General features: G+C 41.9%; 1 protein-coding gene across 1 annotated transcript in view; it reads right to left on the bottom strand.

Annotated features, from left to right (window-relative positions):
• The window catches only part of T265_09773 (hypothetical protein), a gene marked incomplete at both ends in the record, with an annotated part of 29,647 nt that extends 6,748 nt beyond the window's left edge, over window positions 1-22,899 (bottom strand). The window contains 6 exons of the mRNA XM_009175947.1: window positions 3,621-3,743; window positions 6,236-6,358; window positions 7,284-7,406; window positions 10,568-10,687; window positions 13,261-13,281; window positions 22,710-22,899. Of these exons, the coding sequence (XP_009174211.1) occupies window positions 3,621-3,743; window positions 6,236-6,358; window positions 7,284-7,406; window positions 10,568-10,687; window positions 13,261-13,281; window positions 22,710-22,770 (571 nt within the window). The remainder of the gene's footprint in view (window positions 1-3,620; window positions 3,744-6,235; window positions 6,359-7,283; window positions 7,407-10,567; window positions 10,688-13,260; window positions 13,282-22,709) is intronic.
• Between the last annotated feature and the right edge of the window lie 1,195 nt (window positions 22,900-24,094).

The raw sequence follows: 24,094 nt of genomic DNA, 5'->3' as shown, positions 1-24,094 counted from the left end.
CCACTTTTGTTTTCTGCTGAAGTTGGATCAATAGAGGTTGACAGTGGTTTACACTCAGTCAGAAGAACTTTGTTTGTAAAACGAGGGAGTATAAAGGGGGACAATGCGACCAACCAGTAAATTTCCAAATTTGAGAAACCAGTCAGAGAAGATCTTCGGTGGTTGTATGTGTTTGGTAGTTTGGGTGAAGTGTTCAGAATATGACTAATAATACATTACTAAATAACCGAGATTACCACCCTCAAGTACTTTATTTCTGAGATATCCCTCTTTATTTGCTACAGGTGTAGCCGTGGATACTACTGATGAGGCATGCGAGTAATATATTTTGGCGTAACTCCGCTTCGCGTCCGTTGGAGAGTGAGATTTATTACGGAATTTGCGGAATTGCTTTGTAGCTTTTGTTCACATTTGAGTGATAGTCAATGAATATCCAGGAAAGTTCAGGAAGAAGTGTTGAAGAAGAAAACGCTTATTAAGTAATTATAAACAAGATGCATATGAAAGTTTTGTTTTCCTGTCCAATAGTCTGTAACCGTTCAGTTGGTGTTTTCTAGTAAATAAATCCGTAGTCACCAATATGACTATGTGATTTGGTTAGTGGTTCTCGCGAAGCTTCACTGCTCAGTTCATATTCTCTGGACAGCGATTTTAGGGGCCCACAAATTGTGTTAAGCCTGTGGATACTTGAGTCTGCTAAATGTGACTGTCCATCTCAAGTAAATTGCGATCGTATGTTACATGGAATGCGGGCTAAGTCTAAGGTGGACAAATTGCTGACCACATCGAATACAGGACGCTGACGAAACCGATAAGTAACTCGCCTTCCCAAACAGGGACAACCACGGAGAGCGGTCCAACCAGCCTTATTTGACGGCAGCCGTTCTCGAGTGAAGCCATTCCGGCCAATTCAGTGGATAAATCCTCATGCACCGATACGCTGAAGTGACGGATAGGAAGGACTGTTTAGTCCTCTCCCGATTATGGCACCATAGTACTGGTTGAAGCGCCTCATTTGTAACGACAACAGTCTACAAAGCATGTTTGGGTCAGGGATCGAGCGGTTTCTAGCCTTACTGGTTTCGGTATCATTTTCAAACCAAACTCAATGTGAGTTCAGAAACCTTCGTAACATCAACAGCCACTTGGAAAATCGTGCAGCGAGTTCCAAACTTTCCTTGGAGCTAACCATCTTTGAAGTCATGACAGGTGGGTCAATCGATCTAAAAGATCACGCGTCGTTCAAGGCATCGTACAGAACAAACACAATGCACAAGCGTGGATGTGTCCACCTGTTCAGACAGTGTGACTATCCAGGTGTGACGGCATGCTGTGATGGAGTAGTGGTATGTCCTAGATTACACACTACCGATGATCTCCAATAGGAGCGAAGCCTGCGCTCTGAACTATCCGCCTTTGGCATGGATTATCATTAGAGTTACTTTGGGACGGCAAGAGGGTAGTTCAAAAGAGACTGATGTAAATTCTTTAAACGTCACAGTTCCTGAAAATACACAGGAAAATGGTATGGGCTTGATTCTTCTATAGTTCTGCATTACCATAAGAGAATTTGAATCAAAAGGGAATGTTCCTGAGGACGTGGTACTACACAAGCAAAAAACGTCATTAGGGTTTTCGTCAGTGGATGGGTTACTAGTGGCTTAGAGTGTAACGCTGGATAATGACATGCTCACTGATCCGGATAGCAAACGCAGTATCACCAGTTGGGATAAGAACATCAGTGTGTCATTTTGCAAACAGAGCGGTAAGACACGTGCGCTAGTGGGGATGACTATTTGAGGATTTGGTGTTACTGGCCAATTTGAGGCTTGTCCGAGTTCCCACAAACGGAAACGAAGATAGTAAGGCCTAAGACGCTAACCAATCGGGACACGATTTCATGAGCCAGCAAACCACTCGTTTCACGTACTGCACCTCACCGCTTGGCACAACAGCAATGAACAGTTGATGGCCCCTAACCTGGTAAAGTAGATTTCGCACTCTAATTTGGTGTTACTGGCCAATTTGAGGCTTGTCCGAGTTCCCACAAACGGAAACGAAGATAGTAAGGCCTAAGACGCTAACCAATCGGGACACGATTTCATGAGCCAGCAAACCACTCGTTTCACGTACTGCACCTCAACGCTTGGCACAACAGCAATGAACAGTTGATGGCCCCTAACCTGGTAAAGTAGATTTCGCACTCTAACTGTCCGGTTCGCCGAACAAACCGGCAACAGGCATAAAAGTGTGCTAACAGCTTCTCAAAAGATACTACAGTTTGCTTAGTTATTGGACATGCGTAGTCTCACGTGTAACTCGAAACGGCCTAATTTATCTCACCATAGTGCCCTTAACCAATTCGGTTTTTCCAGCGTCACATGCAAGTGTTATTTTCAGAGAGGCCGATTAACATGGATGCAACGTATGCCATTTACCAGAATCTTAAGTAAATTACAAAGAAAATACAAGAGTGCTCCAGAAGCAGACTTGTCTGCTGGGTGTATGTAAAACTCTCAATGTAAAACGCATTTCTATTTCACAGTGGTTTCACGGATAAAGCGACAATAACTCGGGGTTTTTCGCAAGTTAAACGGTGTCATCTAGGGTATGAACCCCTAGAAAAAACTCTCGTTAGATTGGTGATGACTTCTCCTTTTGAGATTACTTTGCTTTGAAGAGCACAAGGGTCTTTTAGGTTGAACAAATTTTGTGTTTCTGTTGAAGATTCTTCACCGATCCGATATGCATCAGATTCTGTTGTTGGATCATACAAGACAAATTGCGTAGAAAGGTTAAACATATTCTGTCCAGATTAGAATCGGTCCCATTGTCAATGGCGACTGCCATTTACCATTATGCTATGAATAGAAAATCGCCTCTCACTTTCATTCTGCGTAAGAATAAGTTCCGTTACTGGCCAAATCAAGGAGGACAGTTTTGTCTCTTTGCTACACCAAAAGGATTCTCTCACCACAACAGATATCGGTTCTGGTATAAACTTGTCACTTGTGGTTTCTTGCTGACAAATAGGAAGCTACACCCAGAGTAACCGAGGACCCCAAATAATGCTGAAGTGAAAAGGATATAAGCATTGTTCCAGCCACGACGGCACGGAAAGTGCTCCAACCGAACAAAACGTTTGTAAATAAAGCGTTCAAAAAGCTCGTTCACCATTGGTGTTCTTCATCCGATGTGACCCACAGTATGGTCCGATCTAAAGAGGACTGCCTACTGGGAAAAGCAAACCTACATGCTTTGTTTTCCTTCGGAGGAAAGAGTTTTGGATGTGAAACTCCTGGAGCCACCACATAGGAGGACGATTCGCTCATCATCTGAAAGAACCCATTTAGTCCCATTTACCCGCTTTAGTCCAAACAACTCATGATTTTCGGGAGACCAATTGAAGAAGACCATCTAAATCATTGCGTTTTGTCATTTTGGCAGCAAAACCCACCCTGGTATTTCTTAAGCGAAATGTTTAAAAGTAAGGATAAAGAAAGACACCGAAAAACCATTATGACACATTCCTTCGTGATGAACATGAAACACAATGTTCCCAAATCAACTCTTGATGGCCAGATCAAGATTAGTATTTGAGAAATAGTTAAATTGATTACCTTGGTCAACCTCAACATGGACGGTTGAATCCTCTTCTTGGATTGGACTGACAACTTCCGTCTGGTGAACAGTGCTTGAATCTTCTTCAGTTCCTTGAGATGCCGGCACATTTTCAGTTGTGTCTAAGACAAAATAATGAGAACATAACGCTTGTGCTGGCGGCTCAAATGCTAAACTTTCGTTTGGATATTCAGGCATGCTAACGATAAGATTGGTGCTCAAAATTTATACTGAGATGTGTGAATTTTTGCAAATGTTTCGCTGCTAACCGTTGTGGAACCCTCGTTGCCTTGATGTGTAGCAGAGCGGAACTCCGCGCTGGTGATACTGCCACAACGCACGCGTCTTCGGCTCACAAGAACACTGTGAGAACACGACCTTATCACTGACTGAATAAACCCAAATGACATTCACTTGTAGGATATGCTGGTCTTCATTTGACAAGACACAGGTGGGATCAGATGAATTTAAATTCCTCAGGGTGCAAAAGAAATCAATGGATACCAGCCTAGTACGGTCACGATAAAGGCTATATCTGGCACAAACAAATTTGGAGAAACACTTGAATGACATACGCGAATGCTGTAGAGTTTATGCAGGGATAAATTCGTCGGATGAGGTCTCAAACGTGGACTGTAGAATTTCCTGTGGCGAAATCCGAAGGTAACTTTTTTTTCTGTATTTTGGTCGTACGTGCGCTCAGTTATCTAGACAATACTTGTTAAACGTTTGAACTCCAGGTTCATTCCCACGCGGCAGTTCCAGAGCAGTCGTCGTCAGAGCTTGTAGTGAAGAGGTTTGTCTCTCTCTTAACGCAGCATATATTTGAACGCAGGCAGTTACTATGAACCCCAAGATCTCTTCAACGCAGCCTACATTTGAATATCTAGAAGGTAAGCCATCTTTTGAATCGCAACAAGAAGCAAGCATTTGTCGACGGAATTTTATTAGGCCGTCTTGTTTTAAACTTCTACAGATTTAACTAACCTGTTCAAGAAATACACTAATTTGCACACAAATCTGGTTGCAAAGGGAGACCCAACTGAATCTTTCGTTCTTGAATATGCCACATAAAGGCACCACGTCTTTCAGGTACGATATTTGAGATCTCTCAAGATATTCATCTTCATCTTCATCTTCCTTCTCTTCAGGGCTCATCAAGTAGACGCACTTCTAAGCTTTATGTGCTATTCAAGACTAAACTTCAAGCAGCTGGTGAGACAATCATTGACGCACCGGTTCGTTTTTACCAAGAGACTCGATGGAACATTTTTGGGGTAGTTTTCAGCAGTGTGTGCTGCAACCACGCTTTCCGAATTTTCATTTGGTCTTTCAGTATGTCAAAGTATGATTGTGAAGACATAACCCACCGCACCGCTAAGCACCACTACGCTCCTCAATAGCGCACTGATGATGTCAACTAGATTGGTGAGGAAACGTTTGCAATCAAACTGCACAGCTCAGCTACCAAGATTTTACCTCATTTCGAAGTATACTGAAGCATGTGTAAGGATAAAACAGGAAGACCTAAACTAGTCATGAGCCGTCGAAGAGTTCCGAGCAAACTTTTGAATAGTTTTGTTCAAGAAACAACTATCTTAATTAGTAAATACCGCAAGTGGCAAAACAGTTTTACTCCAATCTCCATGCATCGAATTGATCGAGGTTTTCCATCTTCCTCTGTATACTGATAGCTTCAACTTTGTTGTAAAATGATTTGTTCTACACCCGAGATTGATGTTTTCTTGGTTACTTCATTGGAAGTACCATGCCTCAAATGCCTTTGTGATTGCAGTGATGCACTACAAATTTGCCGTACATTTAATTACCTGAGATGATAGAATGCCGTTTACCGAGGGGAAACTCACTATTTCGGAGGTAATACATAGGAATTGAACTTGAACTGAACTATCCATAGTTTGTACTATTCTGAAGGATAATGGAGCGCTTTTAAGATAAACTCTAGAGGATGGATGTGGGCTGGCGAAAAAATCAATTATCTTTGGCCTCCACATTGTCGCATGAAAAATAAGCAAGAACTTGGGGGCATCGAGATGTGGTGCTATACAAATGTGAGTTAGGTCAAAAACGTGCTAGAAGTCCTCAGGACCAAATATTCACAAAAATGAACAGAAGCCGTTTGTAACATTCACACCGATCGGTCTTGATATATATAGAGGAATAAACATGACAGCCTTCTGAAATGGAGGCTGTGGAACTCCTCGATACTTCAGAGCTCCGAATGGCGCCAAGATTACAGCAATGTATATAAAAAGGACCTCCACATAAAGTGTCGTATTGTCCAAAACAGAGTCAACTAAATTATGAAGGACATCACTTGGAACCTTGATGAAATGACGCGGTACAGATTGACGACAACTGTTACATTTACTTAAATCTGATGGACTTATATCCTACTGACGCATGAAAAAGTAGTACATCCGCAAACTATCCTTTGCTGGTGGCCAGCTATAATTTTGATAGCCACAAAATCTTAGCTAACTACCCGGAAAACGGATTAGAAAGCCAGAATTTGTTGGCCATATGTCTAGATATTGAATGCTTGATGAGGCCACCTCACGATTAGTATTCGAGCACTATTTACCTTGCTTACCTTGGTCAGCCTCAACATGGACGGTTGAATCCTCTTCTTGGATTGGACTGACAACTTCCGTCTGGTGAACAGTGCTTGAATCTTCTTCAGTTCCTTGAGATGCCGGCACATTTTCAGTTGTGTCTAAGACAAAATAATGAGAACATAACGCTTGTGCTGGCGGCTCAAATGCTAAACTTTCGTTTGTTTATTCAGGCAAACCAACGATAAGATTGGTGGTTGAAATGTCCATTTAGGTCGGCGAAATTTTTTGCAACTGTTTCGTTGCTCATCGTTGTGGATTCCTCGATGCGTTGTTGTGTAGCGGAGTGGAACTGCGCGCTGGTGATACTGCCACAACGCACACGTCTGCTCGGTCTGAGAAGGACGCAATGAGAACACGACCTAATCACCGACTCCATAATCCCAACTGACGTTAATTTGTAGGATATGCTGCTTTTTAATTGACAAGACACAGGTGGGACCAGACTAATTTACACTCCTCAAAGTGCAAACGAAATCAGTGGATAACTGCCTAAGTGTGGTCACACTCAAGGCTATATCTGAAACAAACAAATTTGGAGAAACATTTGAATGACATACGCGAATGGTGGGGAGTCTATGCAAGGAGAAAATCACCGAATAAGTCCATTTTTTTGGTAGTTTGTTCGTACGTGTGCTCAGTTCTCTAAACAGTTCTTGCTAAACGTTTGAAATTAAAGTTTAATCTAACGCGACGTTTCTAGGTTCTGATACATGAAAAGTTGGAGGAACAGTTAAATGACTTACGCCAGTGGTGTAGATTTTATGCAGGTACCGAATCAGCGGATCAGGCCTCAAGACTGGACTGCAGAATTCCCAGTGTCGTTGTGCCCATCAAGATGTATTTTCAAACTAGCCGAAAGCGCAGGTTACTGAACAAAATTATCCCGCACGTCGTCCAAAGTACACAGGAAACAAACTAACCAATGTTACCTCATCAGAGCCCTATATATGTTACTGTTAAATGGGGAACGGCCAGCTGCTTTGCTGAGGATATGAACCACGCACCATATGTTTGATCACTTACGTTCACCATCTTGAAGCTGGTCACTGGGGCTTTCTCCTTGGCTTGGGCCGTTCTCCTCAGCCTCCTGTAAAACAGTTGGATGCGACTCGGTTACATCCGCAGCACTGGTAGGTTCCTGAGTATCTGATAAACGAACGTGTGAAGAAAAGATGGGAAAACTCATAGGCAAACTACATACGTCAAAGTTAGATGGGTCTGGGAAGATACATAAACATTTGGGAAAGAATCACCGTTTAAAGTTGTGTGGAAAACCTTTGCCAAAGAATTACACCAATTACAAGAGCTCATGTGTGCTCTAGATGTTCTTTGATATCTGAGATCCATGAAAAATCGAAATTGTTCAACTGTGGCACCATTTCGGTGCCTAGCTGCTATGCAACCAGGAGGAAGCACGAGAGCTGGGATACTGCCAGGTCGCCCAAGCCAAGACAGAGGAAGTCGAGAGGCAGAGGTCGGGTTCGAACCAAGGACCTTCCGGCAGAAAATTCGCGCTCTAATCAGTTGGAATAAGATCCAATATCCGTGTTCCCCGAACGGTCCATACGGCTATGATTATGTTCTTTTCTTCATATGCTCCATTCTAGAAAACGATCCGAATTGGTCGTGAATTTTTATGTTTGTTATATCTGTAACCTGGAGACGAAAAATAGCTAAAACTGCAGGTAAATACAGTTTAGCCGTATGTAAAAGGAGCACAAATGATTAGAATTTGTATAATGGGTTGCTCAGGGAATTTTTTATAATGGTGATGCTTCTGATCTACTTTGATTTTGACATCTCATAAAAATGGAACCGGATAATTGTGTGCCTTTTGGAGCTATGCTCTATCTATGCATGCTGTCTAGTGGAGACCCTACCCCGAACGTGAGTCAATAAGTCCCAAATGATTTCAGCCTGGTTTTATTCATTTGCATTTTTATAGACCTTATTTTCTATCAAGTTGAAGTCATGTTCTTATGTCGAAACTGTCAGCCACACACACACATTCTTTGCCATAAATCTTTAGAAAGGACCTTGACGGATCTGACGTGTTCCTTCGATTACCTTTTGTGGATTGTTACCTCTAAACTATGCGCCCAGGAGCTGATGAGTTTGATTATGGAGGTGATTCTTGGTAATTAATTTGAATAGTCATCTGACTACCGGTGTAATGGTGCATACTACTGATGAAACATACACGTCGTCTATGAACTCTTGTCCATGCTCCGCCCCCATCCCCGCATCGGATGTCAGGTAAAGGTTATTACTACAGTTTCGCAATGTACGTTTTTCTATGAACGTTTAGGAAAGTCCAAAAGAACTTTCGGGAATGTTTAGTCTTCAAAAACTGTACANTCATAGGCAAATTACATACGTCAAAGTTAGATGGGTCTGGGAAGATACATAAACATTTGGGAAAGAATCACCGTTTAAAGTTGTGTGGAAAACCTTTGCCAAAGAATTACACCAATTACAAGAGCTCATGTGTGCTCTAGATGTTCTTTGATATCTGAGATCCATGAAAAATCGAAATTGTTCAACTGTGGCACCATTTCGGTGCCTAGCTGCTATGCAACCAGGAGGAAGCACGAGAGCTGGGATCCTGCCAGGTCGCCCAAGCCAAGACAGAGGAAGTCGAGAGGCAGAGGTCGGGTTCGAACCAAGGACCTTCCGGCAGAAAATTCGCGCTCTAATCAGTTGGAATAAGATCCAATATCCGTGTTCCCCGAACGGTCCATACGGCTATGATTATGTTCTTTTCTTCATATGCTCCATTCTAGAAAACGATCCGAATTGGTCGTGAATTTTTATGTTTGTTATATCTGTAACCTGGAGACGAAAAATAGCTAAAACTGCAGGTAAATACAGTTTAGCCGTATGTAAAAGGAGCACAAATGATTAGAATTTGTATAATGGGTTGCTCAGGGAATTTTTTATAATGGTGATGCTTCTGATCTACTTTGATTTTGACATCTCATAAAAATGGAACCGGATAATTGTGTGCCTTTTGGAGCTATGCTCTATCTATGCATGCTGTCTAGTGGAGACCCTACCCCGAACGTGAGTCAATAAGTCCCAAATGATTTCAGCCTGGTTTTATTCATTTGCATTTTTATAGACCTTATTTTCTATCAAGTTGAAGTCATGTTCTTATGTCGAAACTGTCAGCCACACACACACATTCTTTGCCATAAATCTTTAGAAAGGACCTTGACGGATCTGACGTGTTCCTTCGATTACCTTTTGTGGATTGTTACCTCTAAACTATGCGCCCAGGAGCTGATGAGCTTGATTATGGAGGTGGTTCTTGGTAATTAATTTGAATAGTCATCTGACTACCGGTGTAATGGTGCATACTACTGATGAAACATACACGTCCTCTATGAACTCTTGTCCATGCTCCGCCCCCACCCCCGCATCGGATGTCAGGTAAAGGTTATTACTACAGTTTCGCAATGTACGTTTTTCTATGAACGTTTAGGAAAGTCCAAAAGAACTTTCGGGAATGTTTAGTCTTCAAAAACTGTACAGATAAGATGTGTACTTTCTTGTCCGATTGCTTGTGGCCATTTAGTTCGTTCCTATAATAATAATAATAATAATAATAATAATAATAATAATCGACTTCGCAGTAAAGTGCTTTTCTCATTTTGCTGGAAAGTTTTTGGACTGGATACTGACCTGAGCGAGAGGTTTGATACTTATAACGCTGAAAGCCTTGGATTTAACTAAAGGTTTACCGGACGATACATAATTGACGACGCGCAATCTTGGGGTAACATCCCGTGACTGAGATCTTAGTGGCTATTGCTCTACAACTGTAAACCCACCTGATAAGTCCGGAAAACGAGAGATCTCATTTGGCTGAAGATTCTTTGGAACAGATCCAAGTGGATGACTCAGTTATTATCAGGCACGCCGGCAGGATATGTGACTTTCCGAACAGGCACAGTTATTCAAAAGATCGTAGATAACTTTCGATCAGTTCATCTCTGAATGTTGAGTGGGTTAATTTGCTGCTGATCAGATGACAGCTGATCTATTCGTCAAGCACGTAGTTCGGCTTGCACGCCAATGAAGCGTTTGCAATCCGAAACCGAGCTCGGCGAACAGGCCACCTGATCAACAACCAGATTTTTTAGAGGAAGAATCACAAACAAAATTTGAGTTTCTCTTATGTTCAAGAATCATTGACACGACCCGCAAATGTCAAACTGCTCTCCTAACAGTAATTATCTGTAAGCATGAGTAAAGAAGAAATCACTAGTTAATTACACATAAAGTGTAGAGTTCGTATGTCTTACCTTCATCAGTGGTATGACCCGGGAATTCCGATGCCAGGAAAGTCGATTCATCACCATCTTTTTCGAAGCCATCAGAAGCTGCTTCCTTTTGGTTTGGGATTCCAATATCGTTCTCGTTTTCTGTTGCACAACGAGTAAAATTCGTGTTAGGATTTACCCGATACGTTAAAAACCGATAAAAAATTCTTAAAACGATTTGGCAGGGATTCTTGTGTTCACATATGAATTTACAGATCAGATTTCTCTTCAACAAGGGATGAGGTAACGACTGAACGCCGTTCCTGGGCAGCTTAATCTGCGAAATTCTATTGAGACACTTTAAGATTCCCATCCACTCACGAAAAGAATTTAATATAGACATTGTGGAGTATATCAAACTCCAAAAATTCACGTGCACTCGTTGACAAAACCCAGACTTCATGGTTTTCCAAAAATTTTAAAAGTGCCTCTTCGTTTTGGACTAACAAAGATATCTTTCAGGAAGCATCCCATATAGGTGTATGTTTTCTGGGGCACGTGTTAGTTCTTTTAAGATTAGATGCATGTCGTTCTCTCAAACAATGATGTGTTCTAGCATACTCATGAGGAGTTAAACGCCAAATTTGTGGATCTATAGTTGAGTTCTCCATTATCAAGATATTCTATTTGCAAAATCGGCTTAGATCCTATTAAGGTGAATATATGAAAGTTTACTTGTTCATCCACGTCTATTGAAGTGTATTTCTGGCAGACCGTTTCACCATTCGCATACTCGAGATTAAGCTTTAAGTTTCTCAAGACTAACAGCTGGATGGATTGATCCACCTTCCACTGTCCCGTACCCATATAGCCTACTTATTTCTGTAAACCGGTAGAGAGTACACTGGACCAACAGAACAATGAAATTGTGATAGCCGGAGGTGGCACAAGAGTACCTGGACTAAAAAGTCAACAACCACATGACAGTTATACGCCATACACCGTGTCTCACGCCAAAGATGACAATCATAAGTACACCAAAATTGTTTATACTGGATCTGGTGAGCGGCAGAGGTGACAGTGATCAAAGCACAGCATTAAAGCATTCTTGTTACGAACGTTGAGAACACATTCGGAAGTAACTTGGAGTCCAGCAGAATATCAGGTGGGTTGGAATAAGCTCTGCTACTTCAAAAAATTGGTGCATTTAAGATATGTAATCAGCCATATTCTGCATACTTTAATAGGTAGCGTGATACTAGGTAGATATAACAGAATGACCAGCCTCTTACAAAGTGCTTTTTTGACGTAGCATACTACTCATAAGGTTGCTGATTGCCATTCAATGACAAATTGTCGGTTTTATCCCTCTACAATTTCATCTGCTAGGCGTGGTCCACGAGCTAGAATCAGGTTATGTCATGCTTGAACACCTGTAGTAGCCTAAAGGAGAGATACAGTACACCACGGTTATTTGAGATGGGTGTATTTGTGAGCTGTCTAGTATCAGTACAGCGCACGTACCGATTTGTTCCGTCAGCCTATCGTGACTCACTAATTGTCGGTTAATATAAAGGACTTACGAATCCATTTGCGCTCCCATCAAACGATTGCCCAAATCTCTCATTAAGTGGTCTTATGGCAAGCAAGTCGGTCCGATAAAATTCTGTTAGCAACTTCCACCTTAACCGACAATCCACTCCCGGTGCTCCGAAAAGCAGGTACCGGTTTACCTGCAATGAATGCTAACCTCAATTTGCTCATTAAGATGCACTCACATCTTGCAAAAGCATGAAGACGTTTTCAGTGTAACATGGCAAGTCGTTTGAAGATACAGTACGACACTTTTATGCGGCCAGATGTCTGATCCCGGTAGGGTCTTCTAGACTAGTGCGTGGAAATCACAACAGCTGGGGATTAGCTAAGACAGACTATCTGTAGGCACATAGTTTTCGAAAAGGAATCCCACAGCAACGTACCGGTCGTCCCGTAATTGCTCAACTGTAACGAGGGAGTTCGCAAAACCAATTTAAGTTGCAAATGAGTGTTATCCGCTAATTTCGTTCAATTCAATTTCAAGTAGAACATACGGTTGACGGAAGCTCGGGGACTGCACCTACCTAATCAGCCCCAGGAAGGGCGAAACCGGTCGTGGACCGTCGACGAGTTTTCAGCAACCTTATGATTAGTACATTACAAAGATGTACATGTATCGCGCTATCTCGAATATCGTAGTGACTGAAACATGAGGCGGCCTGGTGCAGCACATTCAGTTACCTGAGAACATCACAAACGAAAGATTCAGTTGGGTTCCAGGTGAGTCTCTCGAAGATGAGTGTATATTCGCTAATTTCGTGAAATTTGGTTTCAAGTAGAACATAAGGTTGACGGAAACCCGGGGACTGCGCCTACCTGATGAGCCCGAAGAAGGACGAAACCAGTCGTGGGCTGTCGACGGATTTCCAGCGACCTTATGAGTAGTACATTACAAAGAGTTCAGCCAGTGTTTTTGGAACATATCCATGATTTGGTAACCCAGATATGACAATCAAAATAAAAAAGCAAAAGACGTAATGATAAGAGATTGGAATGTTTGAGGAATAGAGCGAATAGTTGATAAAGTACAAAGTACAAATATATCCATGATCACTCGGTAGCGTTCCGCATCGACACAAGGCGCGGACGCGAATTCTAGCTTTCCAATGCACACTTATTGGAGCTGAGTTCAGACTCACTTATCAACGACAGTCCAGTACCTGAAGACAAAGAACGAACAGAGGAAGAGGGTTGTGACTGACGCAAGATTACCACAGGTTGCGAGTTTGACGGTTGTGAACACTGAGTTATTGGAATTTTCCATGCAAAGAATTGCATTACCGTTCTGTCATACAGGTAGTGAAGTAAGCTTGACAGGAAGGAAGTCACGAGTTCGGTCATCTGAGCTTGTTATCACAAACACGGTCACTTCATTCTCAGGATGTTACAGCTGAAGAATGACAGATTGAGTCACGTGACCACTAAAACAGTGTATATTGCGATTGTTTATTTGGACGTATGGAATTATCGTACACCACGGCCTTCCTACGACTGCTTGCATTTTCATCCCAAAATGACTCCGTATTAGCTAAAGATGGGAAAATATCGATTCCGTATCAAAAATGCTAAGAGAATGCGACCACTGCTGCGTTTAAATCAGACTGTTTGCAATATCACTAAACGGTCACTCACACATGAATTAACCCGTAACAATGGTGGGTCCACAGCAGAGCAACATAGGGCTGCTAAAACTTTGGCTTCGTGCACAAAATAAATGTTTTACGGCACTTTTTTCAGCGTAAAGTAATCAAGATATTACAACTGGTTTGCATAAAATCCGGACACTCTGCCTTCATGTGGACTTTTATTTTTGGGGCCTGTTTCGAAACGTATAATTACCGGTTACATCACCAGGTTGCAAGTGAATGCACAACGTGATAGTCGAATCCACGCATTTAACTGAAAGGAATTCACAAACAAGTATCCTAAGTGCAGAGATAAGGGACATTCGTACTCGGCATTGTGCGCTTCCTAGCAATACTTGGAGCATTGCATCGGGGACAGACGTGCCTTCCATGAAATCTAGGACATCGACGTTAGACGTTGACAGAACCGGAAGATTACTGAACTATGAACCGAAATCTAACCACTGACGCTATACTCTGCCGATAAAAATAGTGAAATATAGTTCTCAAAGAATTTGTTCAACCATTGTGATACCTCAGAAGGGATTGCTTTCATAAACCTTATGCCATTTGACAAATGTGACAGAGTTATGATAATCTAATTCGAAGAATGAAATTCTGACGCAGGGTATCCTAACAGATGCTGTTATTGCAGAGCAGAACTTTGAATTACGCAAACGATACATGTATTATTTTCCGATGCAGACCTCTGATGTTGCCCGCGTTTAATTGGCAACCTGATCCGTTGTATCCACTTAGTAACGTCAGAACTAAAACAAGTTGCGTTCTGTTAAAGCTTTTTTTTACCATCCTCAGACGTTACGGATGCAAGATGATGTAAAGAGACAGAAAGGAAGGACATCTAAAACGGGCATTTATGGGTCAAATGGGGTCAGTCAGGGCAACACTCTGCTTTCTGGATCAACAAACTGTAGCATCATGCTCCTGAATAAGCAATCACTGAGCACGCCACTTATAATCTAGTGAGAGGTACTGGAAGTTGTGGAGCGTTTTCCGTATCTTGGAATGTGTATTAGTTCTGACTGTAGTGTGACAGATGAGGTGAATGCTCGGGTAGCGTTTGCAATTTGAGACACCTATGGCGTCAAAGTGGTGTATCCCTGAATCTGAAGGGACGTGTGTATCAAGGTACAGTACTGGCTGTTTTTTTGTATGGCTGTGAGACTTGGCCTATTCGAGCAGCGGGCCTGAGACGTCTTCAGGTGTTCGACAATCGTTGTCTCAGAACCATAGCTCATGTGGTTTTGGTGTCGGCGAATTCGTAACGAGGCAGTTAGGAAGCGAGTTTTCCGTTGTGCAACGGGTACATCCATTGAAGAATTGGTCCAACACCAGAAGATACGTTGGTTGGGACATGTGTTGCGCATGCCTGTCCATCGCTTGCCAAGGAGTGCTGTTTCCTAATTCAGAGTGGCGGAAGCAGAATGATGGCCAACCTGTGGGCTAGCGGAGGGGCATGAAGGAGATTACGGAACGTTTGGGAGCAGTCAGTGCTATTCACACGCCAGGATGGGAACCGCGTGATCCCCCTTATTAGAGACACAGCAAAATATGGTATTCAATGGATGTTGATGGCGTTGTTGTTGTCTGTTTCTATGCAGGTTGTCTGGCTGAGTATCCGGAGGCATCTCAGAATGATTATAGTAAGCTAGCGCTAAGTCCCTTGTCCGTCCACCTTTATTCTCTCTCTTCACAATAAGGCTTTCAAATGAATCGTAGTTGTACGGCAGTGAAGCATCAACACTGAAATCATGCTGTCGATGATGATGATGATGATGATGATGATGATGAGGAGGAGGAGGAGGAGGAGGAGAATGATGGTGATGATGATGATGATGATGATGATGATGAATCAATATCTCGGTCATCGGTAATCAACTGTAGAACATTAATACAAGCCGCCATCATGAACTCGGTGGGTTTGGATTCGTTCTCTTGAGTTCTTTAAAAAACTGTAATTTGGATCTTCGCTTTTGCATGCCATCGTCAATGCCACAGAACAGATATTTCATAAACTGAAGGGCGGATTTGTCAATCCTCACACACAGGAAAAAAGAGAGACGATGTTAATGAAAACGTGAAGTGAATGGCAGAATAAAAAGAACAAAAAGGCAGGACATAACCTGGTCGGTTCACCTTTATGGTTTTATTTAAGATACTACCCATTGAAACCAATTTAAGCTTAAACTCTTGTTTCAGCGGTCGGTGATCATGGCTTATTGGAGGACGTTATTTTCAGTTGCCATTTTTGGAGGGTTCTACACAGGCCCATTTCAAAAATGAAATGACTATATCCGACTATTCCACTGGAAGTTCCTTTTGAGTGACTCAGATTTGCAAAGCCGCTCGTTTTTATCATTACTGGCTTACTGGATAAGTGGTAATTCACTGCTTTGCCCTAATAAGGGGGAAATTTTTTTACCCGTATAAAGCGTTTTGAAGCGCGACTGAGTAGACTCTGAGATAGTCGAGGTACCGGGGATGGTTCAGGGTGAAGATAGATCCGAAAGCAAAAGAAAGCCGATGACATCTACGCATATGAAAGCAAAATATCAGTATTTTTGAGCATACATCTATCCAAATTTTATTAGTTCTTCTGGAGTAAAAACATACCCTTACTAAATCAAAAGTAGCAACATGTTTCCATGCAAGACCGTCTAGTTATACTTACTGGCAAAGCAGTTGCATAATACGCGCCCAGGAATTTCGCCGCTCACAATGAACTCATCGTTTTCCAAACACAAAATAATTTGACTGTGTAAACTGATAGATGAAACAAAAGAGAAGTCATCGACAGCGGGCCTATCAGCTGGGTGTAATGCTGACTAAACCAACGCAGAAAACTGATTCTCTCACCTTTGCTTGAGAAACAAAATGCCAAAATTTTCAACGGAACGCCCATAAGGTAACTGAAAACCTCGAATTCCCACCACCGTATTCGATGCTTACGTGGGCGCAATCCCTGAGTCATCGTCGACGTATTTTCGGATTGAACTTAAATGGAACGCAGTTTGCGAAATACGCACATTCGCAAACCAGTTCGACCTCAGTGGGAGACTCAGCCATATCCGAACTAACTCTTCTGTTAGCGAATATACACTCATTTGCAAACTAATTTGGTTGTCCGAGAGACTCACCTGGAACCCAGCTGTATCTGTCGTTTGTGATGTTCTCAGGCGGAACAGGCTGTCGACGGATTTTCAGCAACCTTATGATTAGAAGAAGAGTAGAAGAACAGTACAGAGGAGTTATCTTTGTAGATAGCTCTTCTGTTCTTCGTTTCTCGCTAACTTCGTAATGTTCAGATGGAACACAAGACTGATGGAAACCTTTGACTGAGCCTACCGGTTGGACTTCAAGAAAGACGAGATCCGTCGTAGTTTGTCGAACCGTTTTCACAGACCATGTGACTGACGTGCCATATCAAGCAACTATACAACCATAGCTTGAATATAGTCGTAATTAAGTTGAATCTCCCGTTGAGACGAACTTCATTTGCAGATGAATGTATTTCACCAAACTACGAGTTTATTTAGGACCACCAAGTTAGCTTGCACGATGAACACTATGTTCATATAAAGTAGATAGTGTTTGAGAAATTTCTAAATGGAGGGCTAAATACACATAAGGCGGATGAATCGATAAAATATGGAAACGAACTCAAGGAAAAAATCTAGTGGTTTCCCAGCAATTGGCTACCTAACTGTGAAGTCCTGACTGGTGGGTCAATCGATCGTCACAACCAGGAGAGCTACTGGGTCGTCGTTCGATAAGTCGGGCACACCAATCACATCGCTCAAGTGTGAACACGTTCGCCTGTTCAGAAGTGATAATTCAGATGCGTCCAACGTGCGTTGTTGGTGGAGTAGTGGTTAAACGCTGGCCTCGCATGTCAGATGTGAGGGGTTCAAATCCGATTAGATACGACCATTCGATATGCACTACCGATGAGCTCTAATAAGAGCGAATCTCGAGTCCAGTGCCTCCGTTTGGTGTGGACTCGCTGGAAGAATTACGTCAGAACTGGAGGACGATCCAGACGAGAGTGGTGTGACTATGAACCAAATTTGCAAATCGTTCCTAATTATGACAGACTCCTAACAAAACGCTGGGAGAAGGAGACCACACTTGAGGGCGAGAATTTATCCAACTGGCTATCACTGCGTTTAGGGTATAATCAGTTTACATCTTTTGGCGATTTTGAAATCTAACCAAGTGTTTTGTGGAAGTTTGAAGACCGGTTACCTTGCATGGTAACTTGTGGATATACTTCTGTCAGGTTCTGAGTAAACGGCTTGTTCAGAATAGACCTTCAGACCCTCAGTCCACAATACTTCACGTAATTCTTAACAAAATAAAATCACAGAGGAACTCGTATTCCTTGTAAAACAACTGTAAAATAGAGCTGTGACACGGTGTTGAAAGAAAAACACCGGGTTAGGTTTGTCTTCCCAACTTTTCTGCTACCTTGTGGGATCTGCGTTAGGTGTCGTAAAAGCTATCGGCAAAGGCTATTCCCGTTAGCTGAAACGTTGGGATTATACCATCATAGTCGGCAACGTTGTACTTTGACGTTTTAAACTTCCGTTCCAAAGTTTTTTTTCGCGGCATCCGGTTCCCCTTTGAACCAACCACTGAAACCTGTGTACTCAGAGATTTCTCTTGGGTACCGTACTTTTGGTCAACCCCCCAATAAGCTTCGGAAAAGCCACGCAAGACGTCGGGAGGCATTCAGGACAGAAATGAACAATCCTCAAACGAATCGAAGTTCTGAAATTACATATTATAAGAGATCATTATATTGGCGCTAATTTTGTTCAACATATTTTTAGAAAGTGTCAGAAGGTGGGTTTTTTACATTTTCGAACATGCGGAAGACTGCAGTATATTATGTTCAATGCAATGGTACTTTTGCTGGTTCAGGATCATATCCATGATCTACATCTGGGAAGTATTCCATTTTTTTTCTCAACGCATCGCTATCCATAAGGTGGCTATTAATCTTTGACAGCCCACCATTCGCCGAGCTCATCGGACAGGCACAGTCCCCGAGTTTCACTTGAACCCGAATTGTTCAAAATTTGCTAAGTACATTCATGCTTTATGAGAGACTTTACTGAATAACACCCGAGTCGTTCCTTATAGATACGTTTCAGCTAAATCTGCCGTATGAAGGCCTCCTTATGTTCTGTTTGGCACAGTATTTGAGAAATCGCAGTACACTATTTTGAGGGTAAATAGATTGAGAGACTCAGTTGAATCTCTCGTTGAAGAAAAATTCGCGTAGAAATGATTATGTCTCACAAAATTCGTACAATCTGAGTTTATTTTGAACACACTGTTGAGGAAACTCAGGAGATGTGCCCACCTGCAGAGATCCAAGTGGGAGAAACCCGATCATGGGCTCACAAAGCGATTTCAGTCACCTTATGAGTAGTTTCCTCGGGAACATAAACTGTTAATTTCTGGAATAAAGCTCCAACTCATGCATGAGACGACTTCTGTGCACTATATTTTGTTGAAGAATCTTATGGACGAGAGTTTCATCTGGGATTCATTGAGGTCCTAATTGAAACCCAAATGGTATGGAACTGAGTGTGTGTGTGTGTATTGTGTGTGCTTACTTTTATAACTGGATTGTTTCATTTCAAAGCTAAACCGCATGTAGCGCAAATTATCTGTAAAATTCCCTTCTAGGTTTTTGGGTTTCAGTCTTTAGTTCAAACTTCATACAAGTCCTGGCAATTATACGCCCACTTGTGTGTTGTCCTCCAACAACTTATAGAGTCAGGTATTTAGAATCCCCCAGAAATGAACGATCTTTTGCGAATTCTGGCGCACCACAGCAATTACTGCGGACATTTCGTAGTGCCAAGTTGAAAGGAAATTTAAAACTAACTCGGTAAAAGGTTAGTACATTGGTGCCTTGTGGACAAAACGAAAAAAACTGCTGTAAGCTAATGCACCGTTCCACATGAATGGCCTTGCAAAGTCGCCTAATGTCAAGTGTTTTCAGGTGTTGACAAAAAGCAATTTTAATGACAGTAGAAAATGACAAATCGGTTCATACGAGATGGATTTTATGATCATAGCTTTCAGGAGCTAGCTGAAAAGGTCTCCTGTTCTGTCTTAAGCAATTCGATCACAGTAAATATTTGTAATGCACTACTCATAAGGTTGCTGAAAATCCGTCGACCTCAGCAACCTTATGAGTAGTGCATCCCAAATATATACATGTATCTTGATATCGTAGCGACCGAAACCTGAGGCGGCCTGGTGCAGTACATTCAGTTGCCTGGAAACGAGTGATTCAGCTGGGTTCCAGGTGAGTCTCTCAAAAAACCAAATTAGTTTGCAAATGGGTGAATAATCGCTAAATTGCAGTAAATTTGTGTGACTCGACATGTTGCTTACACTATTGAAAGTGCCATTATTTGTACTTGGACCGGTTCACCAATAACGTCCTAATCCCGGCTTAGCCAGCCATGTTTTCCACTTCAATTGCAACCCGTAGGCCATGAAAAGATGTGGCAAAAACAAGTGGTCTAAATGAACCATGCATATCAAATTAATGTGTAATTTATCACCGGGTCACCTTAGCTGTTTTACATTTCATGAGATCTCATGTTTTAGTGGGCACCATTCAGCTGTGGACTGAGGCACAAAAAAGTTCATTGGGTGAGAGTTTTCGATGGTCTTACTAGTAGGTCTGGATAGCTTTTGGTGGCTCTGTCATTTGAGCACCGGTCCTATTGGATTATTCATCTCTTATCTACAAAATCGACCTGTTTTGAAATCTGTCTACTCAAAGTTTGGGAATTTTCACCGATTGATGAATTTTCTCGAAGAAATTCTAGTTTTGCGCGTTAGCTACCCGCAAGATTGGTTCTTTCTGGTTAATCCTGTGGACATAACTAATTTGTTAAAAGGACTTTTTAGCATAAAGAGATGTTGGGACTCACATAGTGCATGGCGTTGCGAAGTCTGCCAACCAAGATTGAGGAACGAGGTAGCCATTGCAAACTACTGCAACAATTTGGCACCCTTTGTGTACCCATAGTCTCAGAAGTCAGGTACAAGCTACTAGGAGGTTGCTTTATCCGCACAATAAAGGACCAGAAATGTTAGTGTAGTAAGTCACTTCACACAAAAAAGACAGAATATTTACTCTCCCGAGTTTGCTTTACTGCTTTTCTGAGAAATTAAGATCGCCATAAGCTGTTGTCGCTGATGAACTGATCAAATAGCTTGACAGGTGGTTTAGAAAGTAATATACAATTTTCAAATGATCCGATTCATCTATACTTTTTCTGACTAACAGATCATCACTTAAAGTTTGAGGCTGCCCATACTAAACCCTGATCTTGAAGCAAGTATTTGCATTCCGCTTCACACTCAGCTTAATGGGGACATAATGTATGACATTCTACTCGACGGTAGACGAATAACACGACTGTTCAGTTTCTATTGGTATTGAGGGAAATTTTCGACTAATGGATGTTCTAAAACTTTTTACGGTCAGACACTCAATGATTGGACACTTGTTGTTCACAGCCAGTACCGACCATTCTGGGACACTGAATCATCGCGGAGCAGATTTCAGATGCACCAAGTTCATGTATTCCACGACCGATGGGACACAAGACAGGTTGTGGAGGTATTTCATATCTGTTTGATTTCTATTGACACTGAAGGAACCACGATAGTGGAATTACCTATCACCCTGCGTCGGCCAGCTCGCGCTTTGCAGCCGGAATTCTACAACATTGCAGGAATTATTTTGTTTAGATAGACGTAAGTAAATCTCTACAAAAATGGTCCCCCTGGGGTTTTTTGTACATCTCATGCATACTATATAAGACACTGGAATATCCCAAGGTCAAACTTTTGATCAAAAATGGTTGCAAGTGGACGCCGTGTGGACATTGCTTCAGAGACGCTATTCCACAAAATTCCTTGGCGGAGGTTTACAGAGATAGGCGCCAAAAACTTATGTGGACTTTTAAAAATGTCTGATGGATTTTAACATTTGTACATCCGTATTATTTCGAGATAAGAAAAACGGGTGCTAAATGCAATTCACTTTGGGTATTTGGTGTGCGCAAGAGGAAAGAGCATCACAAAAAAAGGTTTGAAGCTAGTATGGTGTTTTGTACCTTTATTTTGCTTCCATTATAACATTACGTATTTTGTCGATTGCATAATCGTTCTTTGTTTGAACACGAAAAACTACAAAAACGCGCACTTGTACAATTTCACGCAATACAAACGTGGTCACCTGCTTCGACTCTCTCTTTTGATTTCGTCCACAGCGGTCATTCGCGCGTCTCATGTGCTAACTCTGGTATAAAAACATTTCAGACTATCTTCGGAATTTATTATATGTGGGAACTGTTCAGAAACAGACCCCTGGACAACCATGATTGGATTATTGTTTATTCGCTGACCTGGGCCAACGACGAACTATATTAAAGAGAACGATTATTAGTGAGTCTGTTCCATCTGACCTCTTTATTACTGTATACGCAATCTAGCTTAATTATTTTTACTTCTTTGCCATCCACTCCTGGTAAAGTAACTTATTGGGTAGCCAGACAACTACACTAGATTCTCCGCTTTTACTGAAAACCCTTCAATTCATTTTCGAATACAACATTATGCTGAACAAAATCATTCAGCGAAAAGTCGAACAGAAATCCCGCGTACTTATTCGCAGGGACAAGGATGGCAGGGATACTTGGCTATTCAGTGTGGTGCAGGCAATGCCATACATTTGAAACTTTTGGCAATTGGAGATGGAAATTAAAAAGATATCAGCGCCAGTACTGACGTATTTTTCTGACGTCTCATTTCGTCTCTCAATCAACCTTTACTCATAACCCATTTTCCTAATTCTCAAGCAATCATAACCATTTATAGCACTGTCTATTCGCAAAACTTACCTTGGCCAAAAATGCCCCATAACAGTATCAACTCAAGGAGCAATGTGATCGAGCCTTTCATGCTCTTGGTCGACAGAATCAACGAATCCTCCTGACACTTTGGTCGAACAGTCTCACACTACTTATATGCTGGTCGTCTGACTTGGATGTACCAAGTGACATTAACCAATACGATTAGTTTAGTTTCGTTGTACCAACGGCCCACGCCAACCCGTTCAATACCAGAACTTCTGTTTATATACAACTGGTTCTGTGTTGGCGGCATCGTACTGGTTTTGGACGTCTATTTACACGTGCTACTGAATTTCTCCATCAACAGATCGAGTTGTCGGCATCGGTCAATATGGACAACTGGTATACATACAGTTATGAATAGTTTTTAAATACGATATGACAGTTCCAACTTTTGGAGTGTGGATATTCAGCAGAATAGATATTTGCTTTCGCTGACGCTGTGTTAGATTGTCGCAGACGGGCGACTCCCCATCATAGTCCATAGTAATCAGTCGACCAAAGGTATTTCTGTTGGTCGCGACCTCTTTCCTTTAACTTCCTCTGCCTCGTTCCCCAAACTAAGAAAATCCAAAACCCGTCCTTTACCTGAAGAATTAACGAAAACCCTTTTGTTTCAAGGCCCGTAAACACATCATATTCGATTGAAGGGACCTCTTCATTTTATGGGTAGTTATTCTGGCTGATGCGCCTAAAAGTGACGAAGATTTTACTGGTATTAGCACCCCTCAGCAGAACCTGTTCTTGGTTGTGTCGGAATCACAACCCCCGATTGTTCGATTTACGGAACAACTGTAATGCCATTACCACTCCAGTCCATTCATGACACTTGTGAAATCTTGCTTCCATACTGGCGAACCTGTTTCCTAAGGAGAGACCCATTCTGGTTTCAGAATGTCTAGGGTCGAAACAAATTTACGCTTGGGGGCGAACTTAACAGGATAATAGCAATATAGGGAGGACTATTCACTCAAATGCAATACGGAATACAGTTGTGACTCATGGGTGGTGTAGCACTTGTAAACTGCTCTTTTTCATGCTCAGTATCATCTTCTTTTTCCCCATAATTATCAGTCACATCGCTGTACAAAAGTTTGTTTCACTGAAATACAACCGCTACCGCCCGCTTGTTGGCTCCAACGTGACTTTGAGACTTCTGCTGAGTGACTGTTGTTGTGACCGCCTGTTGGCTATATTTGATCGCTGCTAACACTAAACGTGAACAAACATTTCAGCTACAAACACTGGACTAGTATATTCACGCTTGCGGATTAATATTTCGATCCCCGGAAATCTGGAATACCAGGAAGATAGAACTATTCTTGGTGTGGTGGTTCAACGGAATACGGAACTACGGAATCTCCTATTTTGAA

Source organism: Opisthorchis viverrini, assembly GCF_000715545.1.
Source record: "Opisthorchis viverrini unplaced genomic scaffold opera_v5_302, whole genome shotgun sequence".
Classification (NCBI taxonomy): Eukaryota; Metazoa; Platyhelminthes; class Trematoda; order Opisthorchiida; family Opisthorchiidae; genus Opisthorchis; species Opisthorchis viverrini.
The sequence above is the reverse complement of the archived record's forward strand: the minus strand, read 5'-3'. Positions and strand labels throughout refer to the sequence as shown.